At 33.1% G+C, this 20,948-nt stretch overlaps 3 protein-coding genes across 4 annotated transcripts; 1 reads left to right on the plus strand and 2 right to left on the minus strand.

Moving 5' to 3' along the window:
* Positions 1-1,417: 1,417 nt before the first annotated feature.
* Positions 1,418-6,431, minus strand: LARP1C (winged-helix DNA-binding transcription factor family protein). Its single transcript, XM_047310716.2, has 6 exons — positions 5,749-6,431; positions 4,896-5,388; positions 4,662-4,824; positions 4,465-4,555; positions 2,653-2,724; positions 1,418-2,502 (listed from the first exon to the last, which is right to left on the minus strand). The coding sequence occupies exons 1-6, from the start codon at positions 6,160-6,162 to the stop codon at positions 2,206-2,208; spliced, it is 1,530 nt and encodes a 509-aa protein (XP_047166672.1). The 5' UTR covers positions 6,163-6,431; the 3' UTR covers positions 1,418-2,205.
* A 6,760-nt stretch (positions 6,432-13,191) lies between these two features.
* LOC124835731 (Putative methyltransferase family protein) lies at positions 13,192-18,647 on the plus strand. Of its 2 annotated transcripts, XM_088100651.1 has the most exons (8): positions 13,192-13,403; positions 13,496-13,600; positions 13,674-13,760; positions 14,348-14,398; positions 14,644-14,737; positions 14,829-14,913; positions 15,010-15,167; positions 18,322-18,647. In XM_088100651.1, exons 1-7 carry the CDS (start codon positions 13,284-13,286, stop codon positions 15,164-15,166), a joined length of 699 nt encoding a protein of 232 aa, XP_087956777.1. In that variant the 5' UTR covers positions 13,192-13,283; the 3' UTR covers position 15,167; positions 18,322-18,647. The 2 variants fall into 2 exon arrangements, with proteins under 2 accessions (XP_087956777.1, XP_047166665.1); XM_047310709.2 differs by lacking the exon at positions 18,322-18,647 and having other exon boundaries at positions 15,010-15,427.
* Positions 16,028-18,303, minus strand: LOC124835730 (peroxidase 64-like). Its single transcript, XM_047310708.2, has 4 exons — positions 17,314-18,303; positions 17,016-17,204; positions 16,716-16,878; positions 16,028-16,611 (listed from the first exon to the last, which is right to left on the minus strand). The coding sequence occupies exons 1-4, from the start codon at positions 17,515-17,517 to the stop codon at positions 16,217-16,219; spliced, it is 951 nt and encodes a 316-aa protein (XP_047166664.1). The 5' UTR covers positions 17,518-18,303; the 3' UTR covers positions 16,028-16,216.
* Positions 18,648-20,948: the final 2,301 nt, after the last annotated feature.

Consider the following 20,948-nt stretch of genomic DNA (forward strand, 5'->3'; position numbering starts at 1 on the left):
CCGCTATATCAATGTACCTCCAGTTTACTTCTTCACTTGAATGAAATTCCTCTAAACAAATTAAAAATAAAATTATTTTGATTATAGTTACGTAACAAATTAAAAAAAACACTAAATTTAAATACTATCTATATATTAATTTAAAATACAATACATTAATAAACTAAAAACTACTAAAAAGACACTCAAACCTCAACGAATGTCCCATATCCATTTGGCCTTGAACGGATGTGGATATCTATTGACGAATATCAACATCCGTTCAAGATCGAACAGATGTGTCACATCCGTTGAGGCTTGGGCGGTTATCTTCTTCCTTTGAAGACACAGAAAACATAGCTATCAGAGACCAAACAAAATCAAACATGCAGCACACAAAATATATTCAAATCCATTCAAATAAAATAATACTACCAAATTTAATTTGAATCAACTTCTCGTAGACCAAACTGTACAATAGACACACCACAAATGAAGCATCACCAAAGCACCACTACCGACCACCACACCACCACCTCACCAACACTGCACTACGAACACACAATCAATGGACCAAAATGGAGAAGATGAAATTAAAGAAGTGGAAACGGATATGAAGAATGAGTTGGAAAAATCGGATCTGGAAAGAAAGAGAGAAAGTGAGAGTTTGAGTTGGGGGGTGGGGTTAAACAGATTTGGAAAGAAAGAGAAAAAGTGAGAGTTGGAAGGGTGGACGACTGAGAGTGAAAATAAGAGGTAAAGATTTAGGATTTTCATAAAAAGAATAAAAATGTTAAAGTAAAAAAAAAAGGTAGTTTTGTAATTAAAAAATTTTAGGTAGGTGTAGAAAATTACTGGAGGTGGTAGAGGGAGCAACACTCCGTTGAGCTTCGTCTCATCCTAAGACCCATGTTCATTCGCCAACCTAACCCAATATATTTCCTTCAGCTCAGTTTCAAGCGTGTCAATTCAAAAAGTTGTTCTCGCAGCAATTTTGCAATACATATCATAACCTTTCTTTTCTCCACTTCCCTCAATTGTATCACGCATGACAAATTTATCATCCATTTTCTTTTTCTTTAATACAAAACATCCTATGAAATTGCTAAATATCTAACATTTCTCAACTGTTAATATGCTGGCGAAATCTGCTCTATATAAACACGTTTGAAACAATGCAAAATTCAATTAATGCATATAGACATACACATTAATCAGTTCTTCATGACTTTACCCATAATTTATGAGTATACTTCTTAACACCTCATCCTCTTCATCGCTTTCTCCAGTTCCTCTACTTGGCCAGCAACTGTTTTCTCTAAAGTATGAAAATTGGAGTCGAATATATTGGAATGTAGATTTTTTTAACCACATCGACGTGTCAATTGCTCAATGAAGAGGGGGAAAATGAAGAGGCGGCGTGACGGTAATGATCAAATAAAGTTCGAAATCCATGCAAGTTCATATCATAAATCTAAACAGGAATATATTATACAGCTGTAACCTGTATAATTAAAGTCTTAAATGACCCCACAGGGACCACTTGCGGGTTCGGAATTTTCGCGAGTTTTAACAGACAAAAAATATAAATACCAATGTCATAGCAGATATGATGTAATGGTAGATATTATGGCAAGTGACATGAAGCAATCACACTTTAAAGTGGTGGTAGTAGCAGCTCCAGCGGCAGAAAGCTATATTTGCTCTTCCATCAGCGGCGGCAGGTAGCTATCAAAAACATTCAACACCCGTGTCATGAGTGAACTTGATAAAACACATGCTCCCAAAACTGGTGGTGGTGGCAAAGCTGACCCCAGAGATTTTAAAAAGCAGCTGAGGGGGCAGTCGGGAACACAGACAAAAATTCCCCATATTGAAGCAAATATTTCCCCCGTAAGAGTGACAACATTATACCCATAAAGAAATTTAGTATTCACAAGAGTCGTGCAACTAGCTCTCCACAAACAAAAATAAACATTAAATAAAATGAAAAAGTCTTTTCTGTACTTTTGCTGAGAGGGGAGAGGGAGCTGTTACCGTTTTGTGTTTTATACGATGTATTTTTCTTCCGTTTCTCAATCATATTTATCCTAAATATGTCTCGAGCAATCATTTCCCATTGTGCCATAAGTAAAGACTTAGACCATTCTTAGAATCCTGCTTCACGTGTCCCTCTTAACAAGAGCTCTTCAAAAACACACAAAGTGCGAATGCACATCTAAAACTCTAATTTCTTGCTGGAATGGAGTGATGTGAACCTTGAATTCCAACTTGACCAGTACCCTCACCAATGGAGAGCTTCAATGGACTACTCAAATCCCCAAATGTAGATCTATGTTGTGAAGTATCAGGTAGAACCTCTACTCCTCCTGGACCATCATAGTTACTAGTCTCCAAAGCAATATTGTGTACTTGTTCTGCCAGCATGTCCGGATTCGACTCTTCAGGGGTTGGAACATTAGAAAACTGAACAGGAGGCATGAGCCATCTCCTCCAATCATTTCGTCTCCTTATTTTGTCACCCTATAATAAAATGACAGTGAGAAATTTTAAAACAGCTTTAATAAAGGATAGAATAAAGCAAAAAAATAAAAATAACTTTTTACTAAATACTACCAATGAAATCATGTCTACACTCAAACTCAAATCTCGAGACGATATTCAAAGAAATACCTGCACCTCAACAGCAGATGAATTTCGAACAGCCTCTAATATAATCTGGATATTGTCAGTCAAATACATAACCTGACAGATAAAAATATTCATCACTGGGTAAACAATATGCCACAACTTAATGCTACAAATAACTCAGCGTTATGGGAAAATATTCATCATTGAGTGGTGACTATCAAATTAATTCCGTAATTGGATAAAGAAATAATGCTACAACTCAAGTAGGAGAAACAATTAAATCAATGCATCACTAGAACTACAATATTACAAATTTTGTATGATAATTGAAGAACTGCAACACTAAAACAGTGACCATTACAAAGTACTAAAATTGGAGTTCAAACAGCATCTAACATAATCTGCATATTGTAAGTCAAATGCATAAACCAGAGAGGAAAAACAAATTCATCATTGGTAACAAATAAGGCCACAACGCACATCCAAATAGAAGAGATTTAAATAAATGCATAACTTGAACTGAAGCATTACGAAATTAATTTGATATTCAACACTAAACTAGTCACCGATACAAACTTCGAAAACTATACAATAAAAGTCATTATACTCTAAACAATCACGCATTCACTACCCATTGCCATTTCACCTGTCAGTCATAATTAAGATTCTAGATGTTTAGTGAGATCAACATCTGCATACACCAAAGAATAAAATGTTTCAAGTTTTGGCCAAACGGGAAAAAATTCTAGACCAAATATACATTGAAAGTAATTATATCGATTAAAATACAACCATTGTAAGGTAACAGTGTCTCCAAGTCAACATACATTTCCCACCACTAGACATATATCATTAAAGATGAAAAATAATGATGAACAAAAGTTTGAATATTTTAATTTTCACCTCTTTTCTGTTCTATTGGATTTAAAAATCAATACTCTTTCGATGTATTATGCATAACTTCAATTTGACTATCATACTCACGCTTTCATTTCCACTATCCTTTTTATTTGAGAATCAACACAGGCAAACAATTTATGTGTCAACACATGATATAAATGGCTGTTAAAAAAATGATATAAAGGGTTAAGAAAAAAGACTTGGATTACGGAGAGAATAAGGCTTTAGTAAACTAATTGAGCAACAATAAGCTTTTATTTATTTAACCAGAACCTAGCTTAACCTTTAAAACAGATCCTATCCATATGTTTAAAAATTTCCGTAAAGTGACTTCTTTTTTTCCAAGTTAATTTTTTAATACACAACATAATTGATTAAAACATGATACATATCCCTTAAACAGAACATCATTACTACATAAGGGAAAAAATTAGTGTAGGACTGGCCTTGAAAAAAAAATAAAAGACCAAAACTTGAATCCCCAAAACTATAAGAATTACCAGAAAAATCAAACTAGTACAGTGTAGGGTGCTAAAATCGTAGCACTTACAATGTACACATTGTTACTTCAATAATTTTAATGCAAAAACTTGATTTAGAGTCATGTTTTTCCTTAGTCGTTGAACATACTTTCTACAGAAATGGTGCAAACTGTGAAACCATGTACATGCTACCAATATTTGTCATCCCATGAATGTATGGAATGGGCAACTAAGCTAAGACGTAACTTGATCAAATTGAGAGCACTCCAGCTATCTTTTACAGGATTGAAAGATCGTATAATAGCCAAGAAACATGCCAATCATTCAATCCAGTAGAAGACATGTGGTCATTAGATAGAATTTAATCCATCTACACTAAAGTAGGTTAATCATTATACGTTTTCCAAAAGCATATATTTTATGAGTCAGTGAAACAACAAAGCAATCTATCTATTTCTCCTTCATAACTCACTTTGTTGAAGCCTGCAATTAATTTAATGGGAACCCAGCCCTGGTCATCCATGTTCTGCCGCAAGAACGTATCTTTAATTAAATTCTCATTACTGCGATAGACAAGTTGTGGTACAACTACAGTCAGCTTTCGGAATCCGATTAAAGACAACAAACTAACAAAAGCAAAACACCGAAAGACCAAAGTAAAAACAGTACCTAAAATAGTAGTCAATCTGGGTGACTATCTTATTCTGCAACTGAGGGTCAGGACCTGTAAAGAACATGGGATGATGTGGCATGGGAGGCACAAAGGGAACACTTCTCAGTGAATCTGGGGGTGGAGGTGGAGCTGCAACAAACACCACCGGAGGTGACAGTTCTGGAAATGAATACAGTCATCAGAGCATGTTCTGTGTTGAAAGAAATCACCATTAGATTAATACACCATACCATGGAATCCAATATGGCCACCAAAAGGCCGCATTGGTGATGGATGAAAAAACTGAGTAGAGTTAGGAGGCGGAGGTGGCCGTATAAATCTTGGAACAACTCTTGGAGGCACATTGGTATCTCTACTGCCGAAACTTCTATTATTATTCCATTCTTGGCGCCTGTTCCCATAGTTATGATGGTGAGAACCATCTCCGCGCTGATGTGGGCCACCATTACGATTTCTAAAGGAATTACGCTGCTGCTGATGATCATTGGACACAAATCCACTTCTCTGTGTGTGGTCCTTTGGAGAGGAGTTATGGGACCCAGTTGCAGCTACCGAAGCCTGGGGCACAGACAGTTGTGGGTGGCCACCATTAGAAGAAGCATTTGAACTGTGATTTTTCACTGATTTCTGCCGAGTTGACGCCACGCTGTTGGTACTCTCGGTGCTTGTATTATCACTGACTTCCCTCTGTAGAGAGGAGGAAGAAGACGCACTTCCCAAAACCTGCAATCAGCACTTAACAATAGCAATGTCGATGCACATACACACTAACGATATAAGCCAACAAAATTCACAGTACATCTAGTTGTTAATACACATAAACTAATCCAGTACCGGTTTCCACACACTTCAAGCAGGCACACACATACATGCATTTTCCAAATTGTACCACAAAACTACCTCTGTATATTAGTGTAATCAAACAACTTAACACCATCAGAACACACGAAAAATCAACTCAATAACGCTACAGAAAAACTAGCTCCAACTGTATGGAACACTAAAAATAGCAGCAATTTTTTAATCATTAAAATGATTATTAAAATAACAGAAACAATAGATTGAATGGCGTAAGAACAAAACCTGCAACTGTGGCACAGAAGATCCATCCAACAAACCCTTCGCCGATTCCGATTTCATTGCAGCTCTTGTTGACACCGACAACGACGGCCACGAAAGCGCGTCAATCACCGGCTGAGCCTCGGAAGCCGCCGCGCCATTAGTAGAAGGCTTGTTCCAAACAGGCCTCTTTGCTGCGCCGCCATTGTCTGAACTCTCCGCGGCGGAGCTAAAATCGTCCGCCTCCGAGACAGTGGAATGGAAAGCCTCCGTCACCTGATACGGCGCGGCGGGAGATGACGACGGAGGCACCGCAACAGGCTCCGATTCACCGCGCACAACTTGGCTCCACGGCGAAGAAGCACTCAGGCGCCCGGTGCGGCGCGATTGGTGGTTATCGGAGGAATGGCTAGGGGAATGGTTACCGGTCATAGCCATAAAAAAACGTTTAGGGTTAATATCTCAGTGGAGAAGTTGATCGACGTGACGAAGAGGATTCGATTGACGGAGAGTGTTGGCTGCGATTTACACGAACGTCCAGAACGAAATGCAGTAGATTAGGGTTCCAAAAATCGTGCGATCTGATCGCAAGGTAGAAGAACTTTGGTTCGTTTTGTGTGCGTGGAAGAAAAGAATGCGTTTCAGACGAAAGATTGTTGCGCAACGCTTAGGATGCCAGGTTTTCTTCTTCTGCAGCGCGCGAGATTACGGAAATGCCCCCGCGTTATTTCCATTCTCTTTCCGTTACGACTTTCGCTTTTGGCGTCCTAGCTCAGTTACTGTGACTGCCGTTAAATTTCCCACTCTCTCTGCGTCTTTTTCTGTCACAAACCCAATTAGAGCTGCGCGCCTTAATTAAAAAAAATTAGTATCACAGCTACCACTTGCTTGCATAACCATTAAATCAATTAATTAATCACACAGCTAATATTGTTACTTTTTTTCAACTATGGGTTTTCCTTGGGCCAGAAAAAGGTGTTCGCATTTTCCACGTAGCTTTAGTCCGAAGAAAAAGCTAAGCCTAATAACATGGTACTGCACTCATAATTTCCCAGTAACGTGCAACTAAATTAAATAATTCATTTTTTTTATTTTAATTCATTCTACGAACATAATTAACTGGTAACTTGTCATCATTCTTTGTCATGTTATGCAAGTATAATTAACTTTTTTTTTTTGTTTTTCGTGGTCATTGGTCATTGTATAAAAAGTGAATGATTTTTTTTAAGGAGATCGTAGTAAATTTACACGTGTTTTCAACGTGACTTTTGTGTTTTATTTTACTTTGCTATGACTTTTGAAGTATTTATGACACAACGTGGTCCTATGAAAACACCAAAAAAACTGTTAACTTTATAGACTGAAATATGGGCACACTAACCTAACAAAACCACCTTGCGAATGTGTCACTAAAAGAAAAAAATAATAATTTGACATTATTTGATAAGTTTTTCATACTGTAAAGGTGAAATGATGATAAAAAATAATTGGTTGTATTTGTAAAAAAAAAAAGAGAAAGTGAAAAATAATGAAGAATAATATTAAATGTAAAAAAATTTGAATGTCAAAATAACAACATTATCCGTCGCTAAAATCTTCATGTGTCAATGATTTTTAGGAAATTGCTTCAAACGAAATTGCCGATCTTTAAAATACTCAACATCCGCTTTCCATAAGGCTACTTCAATAGCAAGGAGAATGAGTAAAGTACGTGTGAGACACGAGTATTTATTTTTATGAAGTGTTAAAATGGTTCAAAATTATTTTAAAGTCCACGTCATTTAATTGTATTTAAAAAGACATAAAATTTAACAAATAGATTCCGTATTTTATTTTACTATGAATAAATCGTGTGTATATTTTCTTAATAAATCAGAAATCATAGGTAATCTTTATTTAAGAATTATTTCTATCTACAATTTGGTTGATCTCTCCTGTAATTTCTAATTTTATTTTTCATGTATAAATCTTGAATCCAAAACTTCATGACAAAAACGAGTTCAGTCAAATTTGAATCTAAAATCAATGTTAGAAACACTCTCACAGAATGATGGACCAGAATTTAATAAAACATATAAAACAAACCACTTAATTAACAAGCGACAGTGTTAGATAGATGAAAACTTCTTCTAGCACCCCATATTTTCTTCCTACACTCTCCTATTTTTAAAAATCCAATTATACTCCTGTTGTAATTATCCTTTCAAAAATAATATTTTTACAAGAAGTTCCCTTGATGCATTTTTTTTCTTCTCAACTTTGTTTTTGGGGTGTTGCTCCCTACACCACCCCACTTTGCTCTCTGTACCACCACATTTTTCTAAAATTCCAAAACTATCCTTTATATTTTAAAATATCCTACACCCCACTTCTTTTCTTCAACGGATGTCAACATCCGTTAAAGAAAAAATTCTTCAACGGATGTGCCACATCCGTTGAGTTTTTTTTTTTTTTAATTTTTACTTTTTCAATTTATTGTATTTTAAATTAATATATAAATATTATTTAATTCTTTTTAAATTATTACTTAATTATTTATAAATTAATTTTATTTTATTTAATAAAATAATTATTATTAATTTTAATTTATGTATTATTATTTAAATAATAATTAAAAAATTTGTTATAAATATATTAAAACGGATGTGTGTGACATCCGTTACATTTTTTTTTTGGTTTTTAGTTTTTTTTATTTTTTTATTTTAAATTAATGTATAAATATTATTTAATTATTTTAAAATTATTACTTAATTATTTATAAATTAATTTTATTTTATTTTAATAAAATAATTATTATTAAATTTAATTTATGTATTATTATTTAAATAATAATTAAAAAATTTGTTATAAATATATTAAAACGGATGTTGCCACATCCGTCCGTTGTCTTTTTTTTGTTTTTTTTTTTAATTTTTTATATTTTAAATTAATATATAAATATTATTTAATTTTTTAAAAATTATTATTTAATTATTTATAAATTAATTTTATTTTATTTAATAAAATAATTATTATTAATATAATGTATATATTATTATTTAAATAATAAATAAAATAATTTTTAAAAATTTATTAAACGGATGTGGCACATCCGTTGAAGGTGAAACGGATATTGACATCCGTTTATAGAAGGACAAATTAGGTATGGAGAGGTGCAGAGAGTGGTTGGTGGTGGTGGAGAGAGCAACTCCCTTGTTTTTGTTCTTTTAAAAGGAATTCGATCTGGCCAGTGCAAAATAGAGGTAAGTTTTTTTTTTTTTTTCTATTGTCCAATTGCTTCAGGCAGCCCAATGGACTGGCGCAAAAATAAATTATACTTTTTTAGAAAAAATATTTAAGCCTAATAGCCTCCAATATTATGATTTATTTTTTATTACGTTAAATATGTTTTCCTCGTTTAGTGAAAATTAAAACTAATTCATTTTCAAAATTTTAATCTAATTTAGCCAACAATTTAATAAGTAAATATAATCGTTTTAATCAAAATTTTATTAAATTAGGCTAAAGTTTAGAAAAAAATAATTCTAATTTTCACTAAAAATTAAAAAACTCAAAAACATATTTAACTTATTTTTTATATAATCTTATCAGAATATTAATAAATTCAATTTTTCCTCTAATTTTATCTGATCCCTTAATTTTTTAAGTAAATTATTTTTTTTTCTTTTAGTTTGAATTAACTGTTTGGAGAAACTTCTCCAGAAACATATGAAAAAATAAAATTATTTTCTTATCAGTTAATTTATACATAAATTTTAAAAATTTAAAATAATGTATATAGGAATTTCTAGGATTATTATATTAAAAGATAATAAAATTTAAGTTTAATCTAACTCCATAAATTTGATTCAATAGTTAATATTTACTTATCAACTACTTTTTTTGTTTATGATATATTTTTACTAAGAATCTATCAACTTCTAAAAATATGGATTCACATCCAACAAACCTTATTTGACAAGTTCCATTATATGTAATTACATACTCTCTATTTTTACTATGATTAGAGAAAATAATTATTTTACTCATGTGTTTATATGTTTAGTTCTTATGATAAAAATATCACATTTTAGTAATGTTAAAAAATAAAGAAAATACAAGAGAAAAATGTCACATTTTACTTCAATTAGGTTATTGAGTTCATCTCTCATCTACCTACAGTGTATTTTTGTAGTTGTAATAAACCATTAGCACTGTTTTTTTAGGCTTAACAATTCTTTATAAATTTAAGTATTTTAAATTGAGTTTCTATTGTTTTTTCTTATTTATTTATTTACTGAGTACTTCTTAAAACTTTTATGATTTTCAATTGAATACTTGGAACTTTAATTTTTTTAATTGAGTGATGTAATTATTATCATCTATCACTTATTTTGTTTCTTTTATATAAGATGTGAAATTTTATAATTAAAACGACAAAAATCACTATAATGTTTTTCTTTACATTAATCATTGTTTTATCATAAATCTCATATGTAATATGTCAACCCATTTAAAATCCACTAAAAATCCCATTTGAGTGGAAGCCAAATGTCAAGGAAGAGAACTGGAAATCAGAGGGTGGAAAACAGGTGGCAGCAGGAGGTTGGCCGTTCGCTAATGACGGTAGGAGTAAAATTCTGGGTTTTCAAAAGTTCACACCACTTCTGCATGGACCCTTCTTTCCCAAAGTTCTGAACTTTCATTTTCTCCTCCTTCTCTCTAAGATTTCTTCATCCTCCCTCTACAAAATCTTATTTTTTTCTTCCTCCGATCATCAAACAAACCACACTTGAGTACTCCCGGTGTCGAGGGCGTTCGTTTGAACCGATCAGTTTTTGATTCCAAGTTGGTAAGTTCATATCTCCCTCAGCCGTGTGTTTTTTGTCCCATGCAAACCCAAATTTTTGGTTGCATGAGTTGATCCACTCATTCTGAGTATTTCTGGTCTTGTGTTTGATTTAGTTTCTTAAGGCGTGACTGTAGAACGCTAAGGTCTCTAGTAGATGCGAACCATATGCTGCATTTGTGAACGTTCGGTTACGCTTAGAGGTAAGGGAATCTTATATAATTTGATTTAGTTTCTTGCTTTGAATGGATGCATGTTCGTTGATTGCTGAATGAATATGAAAAATGGTTGTTAATGCATTGTTGACTGTATGAGTATATGAATATAAGAGATGAGAAACTGGAATGAGATTGTGTTTGATGATTTGGTTGATGATGAAATATGGCATGTTGTTTAAAAGTATTGATGATTAATGAAAAACATGAAATGGGTAGGGATGTTGTCGAGAGTCAGTATTGACCATTCAATTATACAAGCGTTCATTTCAGTAGCGTTCGTTCTTCACAAGTGTTTGGTATTAGACCAACGCTCGTTTGATATAGTGTTCGGTTTTCTTGTGGACTCGGTTGGAACTGTATTCTTTCATTTGGAGAGAATTCTAGTTGAGGACGAGCGTCTTCGTTTTGTAATATTCGTACATGAGTGTTCGACCAAGGGTAGTCGTTCCTTGGTATTTGGTTATAAACTTCAGTATATCTATATGCATTTGTATATTTCGTTCGATCTTGAACACTAGTTAAATGATATCTTATATGTATTAAGCATTTATTCTATAAGTTTAGTAGTGCTCGGTCTTACTCCAAGTGCTCGTACTAAGTAGTGCTCGGTCTTACACTAAGCGCTCGTACTAAGTAGTGCTCGGTCTTATACCAAGCGCTCGTACTAAGTAGTGTTTGGTCTTACACCAAGTACTCGCACTAAGTGGTGTTTGATCTTAAACCAAGCGCTCGACCTTAATTCAGTAATATGATTTTTAAAATAAGAGCATTCGGCCAAACTCAATAGCGTTCGGTCTCTACAGTGCTCGGTCTTCAACTAGCACTCTTCTCCTTGATGTTAAACTCATTAATAAAGCTAAGTATTTATATCGTTCGGTTTCTTCATATAATTACGTCCGTTATTATTATTTGATGTCCTACAATATCAGTTTCTAATGGTGTTCGGCCTAGAGTGTTAGTACTCGGCCTAGGCTTTACGGTGTTCGGTTTGAACTATCAAGAGTCAGTTCATTAAATTAGCTCACTTGGTAAATAACGTTCGATTGTATTAGCCTCCGAGAACTATTATTGTATTCGGTCCCTTTCACAATAAGTGAGTAACTCTCTCGATTTGATCTGTTTTGAGTTGGAGACATCTCGGTCTCACTTCAAGTGTTCGATCTTGTTCTGGATTAAAAAACTAACGTTCGGTATTTGGTATCCTACGGGATCTTTATTCAAATTGGTTCAGTTGAGGTTTTAATAATGAAAGATGATGGAATATGATATGGATGAAATGACTTTGGTTATGAAAGAGTGTTCCGGGGAGGAATATCTCATGATTTGATATTGGAATGGTAAAGTATGAATGTGGTCAGACTAAGCTGTCGTTCATCCTAACATTCTAATGGTCACCGAGTCTCAAGTAGAGAATGGTGGCGCATGCGGTGAGAATAGCAGGAGGCCTGGTTGCGTATAGCTTGGGGTTCCAGCTATCAGACTAAACTTACGTGTAGACTTGGGTTTCCATCTATGGTAATTCTGATGGTTTTCCAGATTACCTTTCCACGAGTGCACGAACGTAGTAGCTACACAGAATTCATACAGTCAGGACAATCAGAGTAAAAAGAACATTCTTTGCATGCATTGTTATATGATTATGGTTGGGAAAAGTATGATTTTTGTAAATGATGGTTGTTATTAGACTTGTGTGAAATATATATTGATGTTTGAATTAAATTACATAAGCTTACCCTATTTCCTGTCATGTCATGTATTCCCGTTCGTTCGTCCTTGTCATTGCGATGATCACCCTGTGGGTGGGAGCAGAAGGAGAAGAGATTGCTGGAAAAAGCATTGGAAGAGACGGACGTGAAGGTCGAAACTTAGGACGCTTGGTCAGTTATTGGCCTACTCTTTTGTAGGAGCGTTCGATCATTCATTTACTTTATCTTTTGATTTGACTGTTCAGCATAGGAAGGATTATAAGTCGTTCGTTCTATATTTGTAGTTATTTGTACAGTTTAACTCTCTGCTATTTTTGTAAGACTGTTCGGTCATAACCGTACGTCCTATCTTTTGTATAAACTGAGCTGTAATATTATTATATGTGATCTTTCTATTATATGATTTTACATTGTATTTTTGAAATGTTACATTGATAACTAAATAAAAGGAAGTAATGTAACAAAATATCATTCACATCACTAAATTAATTAAAAAATTTAAACTACATATGCTCATTTAAAATATATAAAGCTTTTGAATAAATTATTTAAATGATACATACCTCATTTAAAAAAATATTAAACTTTCGAGTAAATAAAAAAGAGAGTAAAGAGTCCATTAATACTTTCGAAATATTTAAAATTTAATTAAAGATTTTTGTTGTTTATTTATAATCTATGCTTTCGATTTTCTTTTACTTTTGTGAATATTTGACCTAAATAAACATCACATTTACGTAAGACAGGTTTGGAAGCCCCAAATTCCCCCCTGAAATTTGGAGGTTTCAAGCTAACTCCTTTTCGGACATGGAAGAGAAAGATTGGGACGATGAAGAGTGCGACGACACTCCGACCATGACCACCGTTTCGCGCCACTGTTTCGGCGACGATTCTGAAACTCCAAGCTTCTCCATCTCCATCATCGAGGTTCTTCACTTCCCAACATCTCTAGGCAGACCCGAATTTCCCAACCAACTAACGATTACTCTTCTTCTGTTATTTCCGTGGCTTCAACGCAGAACATGAAGGAAGATTATGGCCTATTCGTCTGGCCCTGCAGTGTAGTTCTTGCCGAGTACGTGTGGCAGCAGAAGCATCGGTTTTCAGGAGCCACCGTTGTTGAGGTACGTCTTATTATAACAAAAATTCGTGATAATTTGTCCTTTATCATCGTTTTTTCTTATTATATTCATGCAGCTGGGTGCTGGAACTTCCTTGCCTGGCTTGGTTGCTGCAAAACTCGGTGCTCGTGTCACTCTTACCGATAACTCCACCAGATTAGAGGTGTTACATCAATGCTGTCCAGTTATTGTTCTCGAAAAAGAAACGTATTTTTGTTCCCTTTACTTCTGGTAAATATTGATTTTGAATCCTAGAGTTTCAAATCAATGAATTTAATCTCTTTAACTTGGGAAAATATGGGAATTTGGTCATTTTTTTAACTTTTTAATGATAAAAAAAATGCCACTGAATGTTTAAGTTTAGTTTAAGCATGCAAATGAATGAACTAAAGTCTCGTATTTCTAATGTAAGGATTAAATTTTTCAAGTTGAAAGTACGGGTCTAAAGCCCAGTCGATTAAAAGTGTTTGACTTTGAGTCTGGTTGGATATGCAGATGCGATGTTGATAAAACTTGGAAGAAGAACTTTGTTGTTCGTTGGATTCTTATCCAGTTTGAATAAATTGTCCTTCATTTGAGGATATATGTGATCTTTAAAATAAATAAAGTAATTGCCAACATGACTCTGTTCTTCATCAACAGTATTGTTATATGATTATTATAAGCAAATGGTTAAACTGTTGGCCGGATCCCGAAATTTAGTAGATAAACTATTCGTTGACTGCATCATGTTATGTTTTGGACTTGCAGGTGCTTGACAACATGAGAAGAGTTTGTGAGTTGAACAAGCTTGAGTGCAATGTAAGCTATCATTACAGTGATTGTTTCAACATATTCCAAATAACGAAGCCTGTGGTGAAAATGTGCGTTGTTGAATGTGTTAATGTTTCAGTAAAATATTATGGAAGTCTGTGTGTGACATGGAATTTCCAAAAGTTGGTGAACGAGTGGAAGCTTAATGCTTATTTGTGGATGTTCATGAAGTAGAAATTTTATTATATTGTTAATTATTTATGTTTTCTGAATGTTTTGGCTTCTATTTGTAGGTGTTAGGATTGACATGGGGTGTTTGGGATGCACCCTTATTCAGTTTACAACCCACACTTATTCTAGGGGCCGATGTGTTGTACGATTCAAATGGTGAGATGAAAAAGGAGTGCATTACTTATTACCTTATGGGTCACCTTCCTCTGTGAATTGGACTAATGTCTGTTTTTTGCTCATTATTTAGCCTTTGATGACCTCTTTGCTACTGTGACATTCTTTCTCCGAAATTCTCCGGGGTCGATTTTTATAACGTCATACCATAATCGAAGGTACCTTTCAGTCTATATGATCCTCTGAGCTAGTGAGGAAATTTCGTTGTTACTTCACAAGCAGAATATTTAATTTAGCTAATTAATTATTTGCAGTGGGCATCACCTTATTGAGTTTTTGATGGGAAAATGGGGCTTAAAGTGTTTGAAACTTCTTGACGGGTTTTCCTTTCTTCCATCTGATAAAGCATCACTACTAAGTGGTAACATTCAATTGGCAGAGATAGCTCCTATCTCAAAAGATAATGCTTGAGGTAGCTCAAAACTGTGAAAAAATTTAGCAGTTTTTTTGGTCGGGCGGCTGTTGTTATACAAATTCTTGTTGCTTTCTTGCATCTCATATCTATAGGATCAAGAAACTGTTTAGGACATGATCACGCTACAGAAATGCCTCCTAAAATGGAAATCATACTTCTCTGCTATACATTAGGTGAAGAAAAAACTATTTCTTTTTATTTTGTGGTTCCTTAATCTTGAGAAATGGTATAAGGCAACAATCTTTGTGGATGGGGAACTGGGATGGCAATTGTTGATGAAAACTTTAGTGTTATTTAGTTCAACATGTTTTTGAGGTATATTTAGTTTAATTTTCCTCTAAGATCACTTGGTGTTTTGTTACTCATTTGTAAAAGGATGTTTACAGGTTGGTATTTGCAGTGCTGTTAAGTGGCTAGAGCCTGAAAACCACATATAATTGTTGAGTTGATAATTTAAGAAAAATTTCTTTTGCAATGAAGGTAGTCACATTCTTCGCAACATTTCATCCTATATATCAGAAACAACATCTTCGAACCGATAACAGTTTTGGGAGGAAAATGGGAAAGTGAACGCTCAGACATGAACTATGCCTAAAATTACCATATGCGCCAATAATGTTCTTTGAGGCTGCATTGGATATATTAATGATAAGACTTCGTAGCATTATTATTATAGAAGAAAATCATATCTGCCAATTTCCAAATCATAGTCGTTTGTGAGTTAAGTTTGTTTGGCTCGATTCTCACAAAAGTTGAGTTCTTAATCGTTACCTTGACTCTCATCCTTTGATTAAGCTGGGATACTTTCATTTGTCCGAGCTGAACCTTGCTTGACTCATTACTCAAGACTACCAAACTGATATTTATAACTACTAAATTAATTTCCCAAGACATGCTTAATATTTTATTAACTTGAGATAAACATACCAATTTCTTTTTTGTGGAGGAAAAAGATGCAATATTCTTGCCCTTCTGGGAACTTTTTTCCACCAACTTCGTACTGAATAACTTGTATGGAACATCAACTATCAAATTGATTTAATTTTTTAATTGATCACTCTGCAGTCCTTCCTAACCTCTTGGCCCCCGTTGATGTTACTCATTTTGATCATGGACTTTGCGAAAGCCTGATAAAATGCCTTTTGTGAGGTGGCAAACTTCGTAACCAGATTCTTGGTATCTGGGTTATCGAGCAAAGCTTGATCAGAAGAAAACAAGCCTTTATGTTGGAGGATCAACCTGTAATATGTATTGTCGAAAGTTACTGAAGAAGGATCCATAGTGGTGCCTGCATTTTTTGCCTGATTTTTTAGTGGACAAATTGATTTCAGTTTTTCTACAAATGACGGATTTAATGAAGGATCAACATCATGTGTAGCATTAAAGCTGTGAAGTCTGCTCTTGAAAGATGAGCAATGAGAGAAACCCAAAGTATGCCCCCCTACACGAGTTAAAAGATATTTTAATCTAAACTCTATTTAGATATAAATTGGAATAAATGAAAAATGTTAAGTTTTGGTAGTTTTGACTTTAGGGATGACTTGCCTGACAGAGCTACCAAGTCTTCCCCAGACAGTCCTCTTCGAGAGAAGCTCTGCCGCAATTGTGATAAGTTGAAGGTTGGAGCTGGTAACTGTATGGTTTCACTGGCCTTAGATGTTCTTCCATCCTTTCTTCCTTTAGGAACATCCCATGTAGGTCCTCCAGACTGTAGAATATATTTATATCATTAGTCAAGACTTGCAAATACAAGTTACCATAGCTGCATTTATCAATTCTCAAAGACATAACAGTTGTTTAGAATTTAAATGATGAGAAATTTGGTACTTTAAGTAGATTACTTACCAGAAAAACTGCGTCCCTTGCTGCTAGAGATAGGATATCAGCACAAGAGACGACACCAGGGCATGCAGCTTCTAGTGCTTTCTTTGCTGCATCAATGACATAGAATGCATGCAAAGAAACGTTTGGTGGCCCATCTTTTTCTGCTTTGCTGTTTCCTTTTGAATTTAGCAGCACGGAGGCATCACACCCCTTCAAGAAAACAGGGGAACAAATAAGAAAAAATGATTTGCTTAATGACACATCAAATGAAGCCGAAACAGACAGTCAAGAGGAAAGGAGAGAGTCAAAATTCTGTTACCCTAATGAAACAATCATGGAAGTGCATTCGAAGAAGTGCTGCTGGAACAGTTTTGTCCTTAGCAGTGGCATCCTTCACTGCCTTGGCAACAATGCACTCCACTTTAGGGCATGTATTTTCATAGTAGTTTAAGCTCAGTGACTTTCCGGTAGAGACTACTGAAAGTATGATGATCAAGTTCAAGAAAGCAACCATGGTAGCCATGCCAATTTGAGTACTTTGATGATTTTTAGCTGTTAGCTGTGGAAATTAACGATGGGGGAAATGGTTTTTTATAGAGATAACAAGAGGTTAATCATTGTATAAGATATCGTGGCCCAAGAAATCAATTCGTTAAGAAGTACTGTCAATGAAGAGTAGTAATGTTGAAGCATTCTCGTTACAAAAAGACAATCCACTTTATGCTCCGTGGACTAAATGAAGGTTATTAAACTTTTCTAGTTGCTTTCTGTGGCGTATGATATGTGATGGTCCTCTTTTATTACTTTTTTCACGTTACTCTGAATCAGAATAATGTAATTACATATTCATGCTAAATCCAGGCTTAAGCTATAGTTTCATGGTCTCCTCTCATCAAGGGTACGGTTGGTAAGATCACAATTTCACCCCCTACTCCATAATACACCATTATGATTCATCGATTATGACAATTACACTTGGTCTTCTCATATTGCCCTAGTGTCGAATGTGAACTATTTGATTTTCCCCCAGCAACTTTTTGTGATAGAGCACTTGAGATATCAAGTTCGGACTTTTTAACGGAAATTGAGGACAACAGCCACATGCCCCAATTGTCCCTGTGCTATTCTATTTCACTGTAATGTTTGCATTTTCATTTTTTTTTGTGAAACCCATTTATGATTATCTAAAACTATTATTCATAATTTGTGAGAAAAGCACTTAATGTTTCTTTCTTCTGGGTTTTAACTTTTTCTTTAGAAATTAATTATCTGAATTCTTTATAGAGAATTAATTGAAAATAAATCTATGTTTTTCTTTAAATGGCAGGACCCAGGAATAATAAGCAAAGGAAACTGCGCCTCAGATATAGGAATGTATGCGGTAGTTAAGGTTGAGCCATCGCAATTTTTGTTTTTTTTTTTCTGTGCCAAAGCTTGCATTGCAAGTCTTTGTTAGTTACAATGGTAGCCAGGTCTTATCAAAACTACAATTATTATTGTAGGAGCTTTCCTGCTTATGTGAATCATAGTTCAGAGGAATCTAATTATTAACAGTACTAATTTGAGTCCAGAGAGTCCGGTAGCATTTGTAAAAAGCAAATAGTAAAATGAGATTTTTTATATATTTAAGATGAAAAAAAGTAGCTTATTCAATCAGTGGTGCTATATTTACGTAATGAAGTGTCTGTAGTGCACTCTTGGCCTAAAAAAGTGCAAGTAAATCAGCTAATTGTTTGTCCAAAGATGAATAGATGATACATAGAGTTGAGTTGCTGTGGTGTTGCTGGTAATGCGTGTTGTGCAGTTCCTATGTCTACTGAAACTGTGTAAAAATCTAAGAAATTGTACTCTTAATCTTTTACTAGAATACCATTATACTCAAATCACTATTAACACTAAATATGAAAATTTATTTAAAGATTTAATTAGTAATTTGGTCTTATATATATATATATATATATATATATATATATATATATATATATATATATAAGTCTTTGATTTTTTTTTTCTGTTTCTATATTTTTACACTTGAGTCTTTATTTTTTTAAAAAAATAATTGAGTATAAGTTTTTGTAAAAAAATTCTATGTAATCATCTATCATCTTTGGACAAACAATCAGCTGATTTACTTGCAGTTTTTTTAGGCCAAGAGTGCACTACAGACACTTCATTACGTAAATATGTAATCACTTTCGTTAAATTGATATTAATATAGTTTGAAATAATGATAAATTTGAATTCTTTTCGTATTATGTGTCAAAATAAGAGATACTAAGATAAAGGATAACTTAATTGCTGGTATGTGATATAGCTTTATATTTTGATATGTAACATTTTTAAACTGTGTTAACATCAATTTTGACAAAAAAAAAAATACCTTAAGTTGTTTTACCAAAATAAAAATTCAATTAAAAAATAAAAATATAAAAACCGAAAATAATCAAACATTTGAATTAGAATTCAAATTATTAATAGTTAAAATATATTTTTACTATTTTATTGAAACTAATTCTTTTGGTTAGATTAAACTTCTAAAAATGATGAATGTCTTTAATTTTATATATTGTTTCTAAATTATATTGGCATTTGTTTATTCCGAACCAAGAACAATGATTACATAGGAACCCTAACTATTGTGTTATTACTTTATTTGAATTGTTTGTAAGAAAAAGATGACAACTAATAGGATAAAGAATGTAGTAAGACTTTTCATAAAGGTAAAGTTGTAAAGCTTTATTTTCCAAAGATATAAAGAGGATAGTAAAATTTAAGATGATTATTTTGTGATCTTGGCTTATATTGGTGATTAGTCCTAAACAACTGTCCCTAATTGACGTGCTGCTTATGTCAAATCATATTTTTGGTCAAGGGATTTTGCTTAATTTAAATCATACTGAGATTGTTATTATTTCAATATTACTACTTTGCACATCTTCACTCAGAATAAATTTTTTTACTAATCTAAATAGAACTTTTTCTTTTACTTATTTTTATCCATTTAAATAACACATTTTTTATATATTTTTTTTATTTCTTCTTTTTCACAAAAAAAAAAAAACACAAATGTAATTGACAAGTAACCAATAGTTGAGACCAAACAAGTTTTCATTAAGTTTAAAATGACTAAAAACATATTAAACAAAAACCATTTTATCTTAATTACAAGAAGTCAAAACTAAAATTTTGTATGTTTAATTATTCTAATCCAAAGTAGTTAGAATGAAGAGTAATATTTAAGGAAAACTAGACTGGTAGAGTTATATTCCCTATTATATGTTTCCTCCACCTTTAGTTTTTGTCAGTATGCAATTAAATAATTTTCTTATTTTGAACAAAACTGAAATACAGCTTCTATTGGCATGATGATAGAAATGATAAGCAAATGCTATCAAAATAAAATTTTTATTTTAATTTTCTATTTCTTTATGTAAAAACCTTGCATTCACGATTTTTTTTTACATGAATAAGAGAAAATGCTCCATATTTGTTACCTCGCTTTTTTGCATTAAAATTAAGTAACTCATAATTCTTAATATTTTCAATTTAATTTTCATTAAAAAATATTTGATATATTGAACATTTAAAATGTTTTGTATCTTTATCTAAATATTCTTATATGAGATTTATGCCGCTGTTAATAAAATATTGTGATTGTTAGTTTTATTTTATCGTCTTTAATTTATATATCAACTTACTTTTTTTTTACTAACACTTCTTTTGCTGAGTTGATCGAAAAAATACAAAAAATTAAAGAGAAAAATATATTTATAAATTACTTGAAGTTTAATTAAACCGTATAATTAAATAAAGTTATCATATGATTGTTAGGTATTTTGTATTCTTTTTTCATACAGACAATACAGTACGTATTTATAATTTTTTTATCATTTGGTGATGAACCCACACTGACACATTATGATAATTTTTAATAATGTATGTACAGATAAGGAT

Source organism: Vigna umbellata, chromosome 10, assembly GCF_029865625.1.
Source record: "Vigna umbellata cultivar VRB3 chromosome 10, Vumbellata_1.0, whole genome shotgun sequence".
Classification (NCBI taxonomy): Eukaryota; Viridiplantae; Streptophyta; class Magnoliopsida; order Fabales; family Fabaceae; genus Vigna; species Vigna umbellata.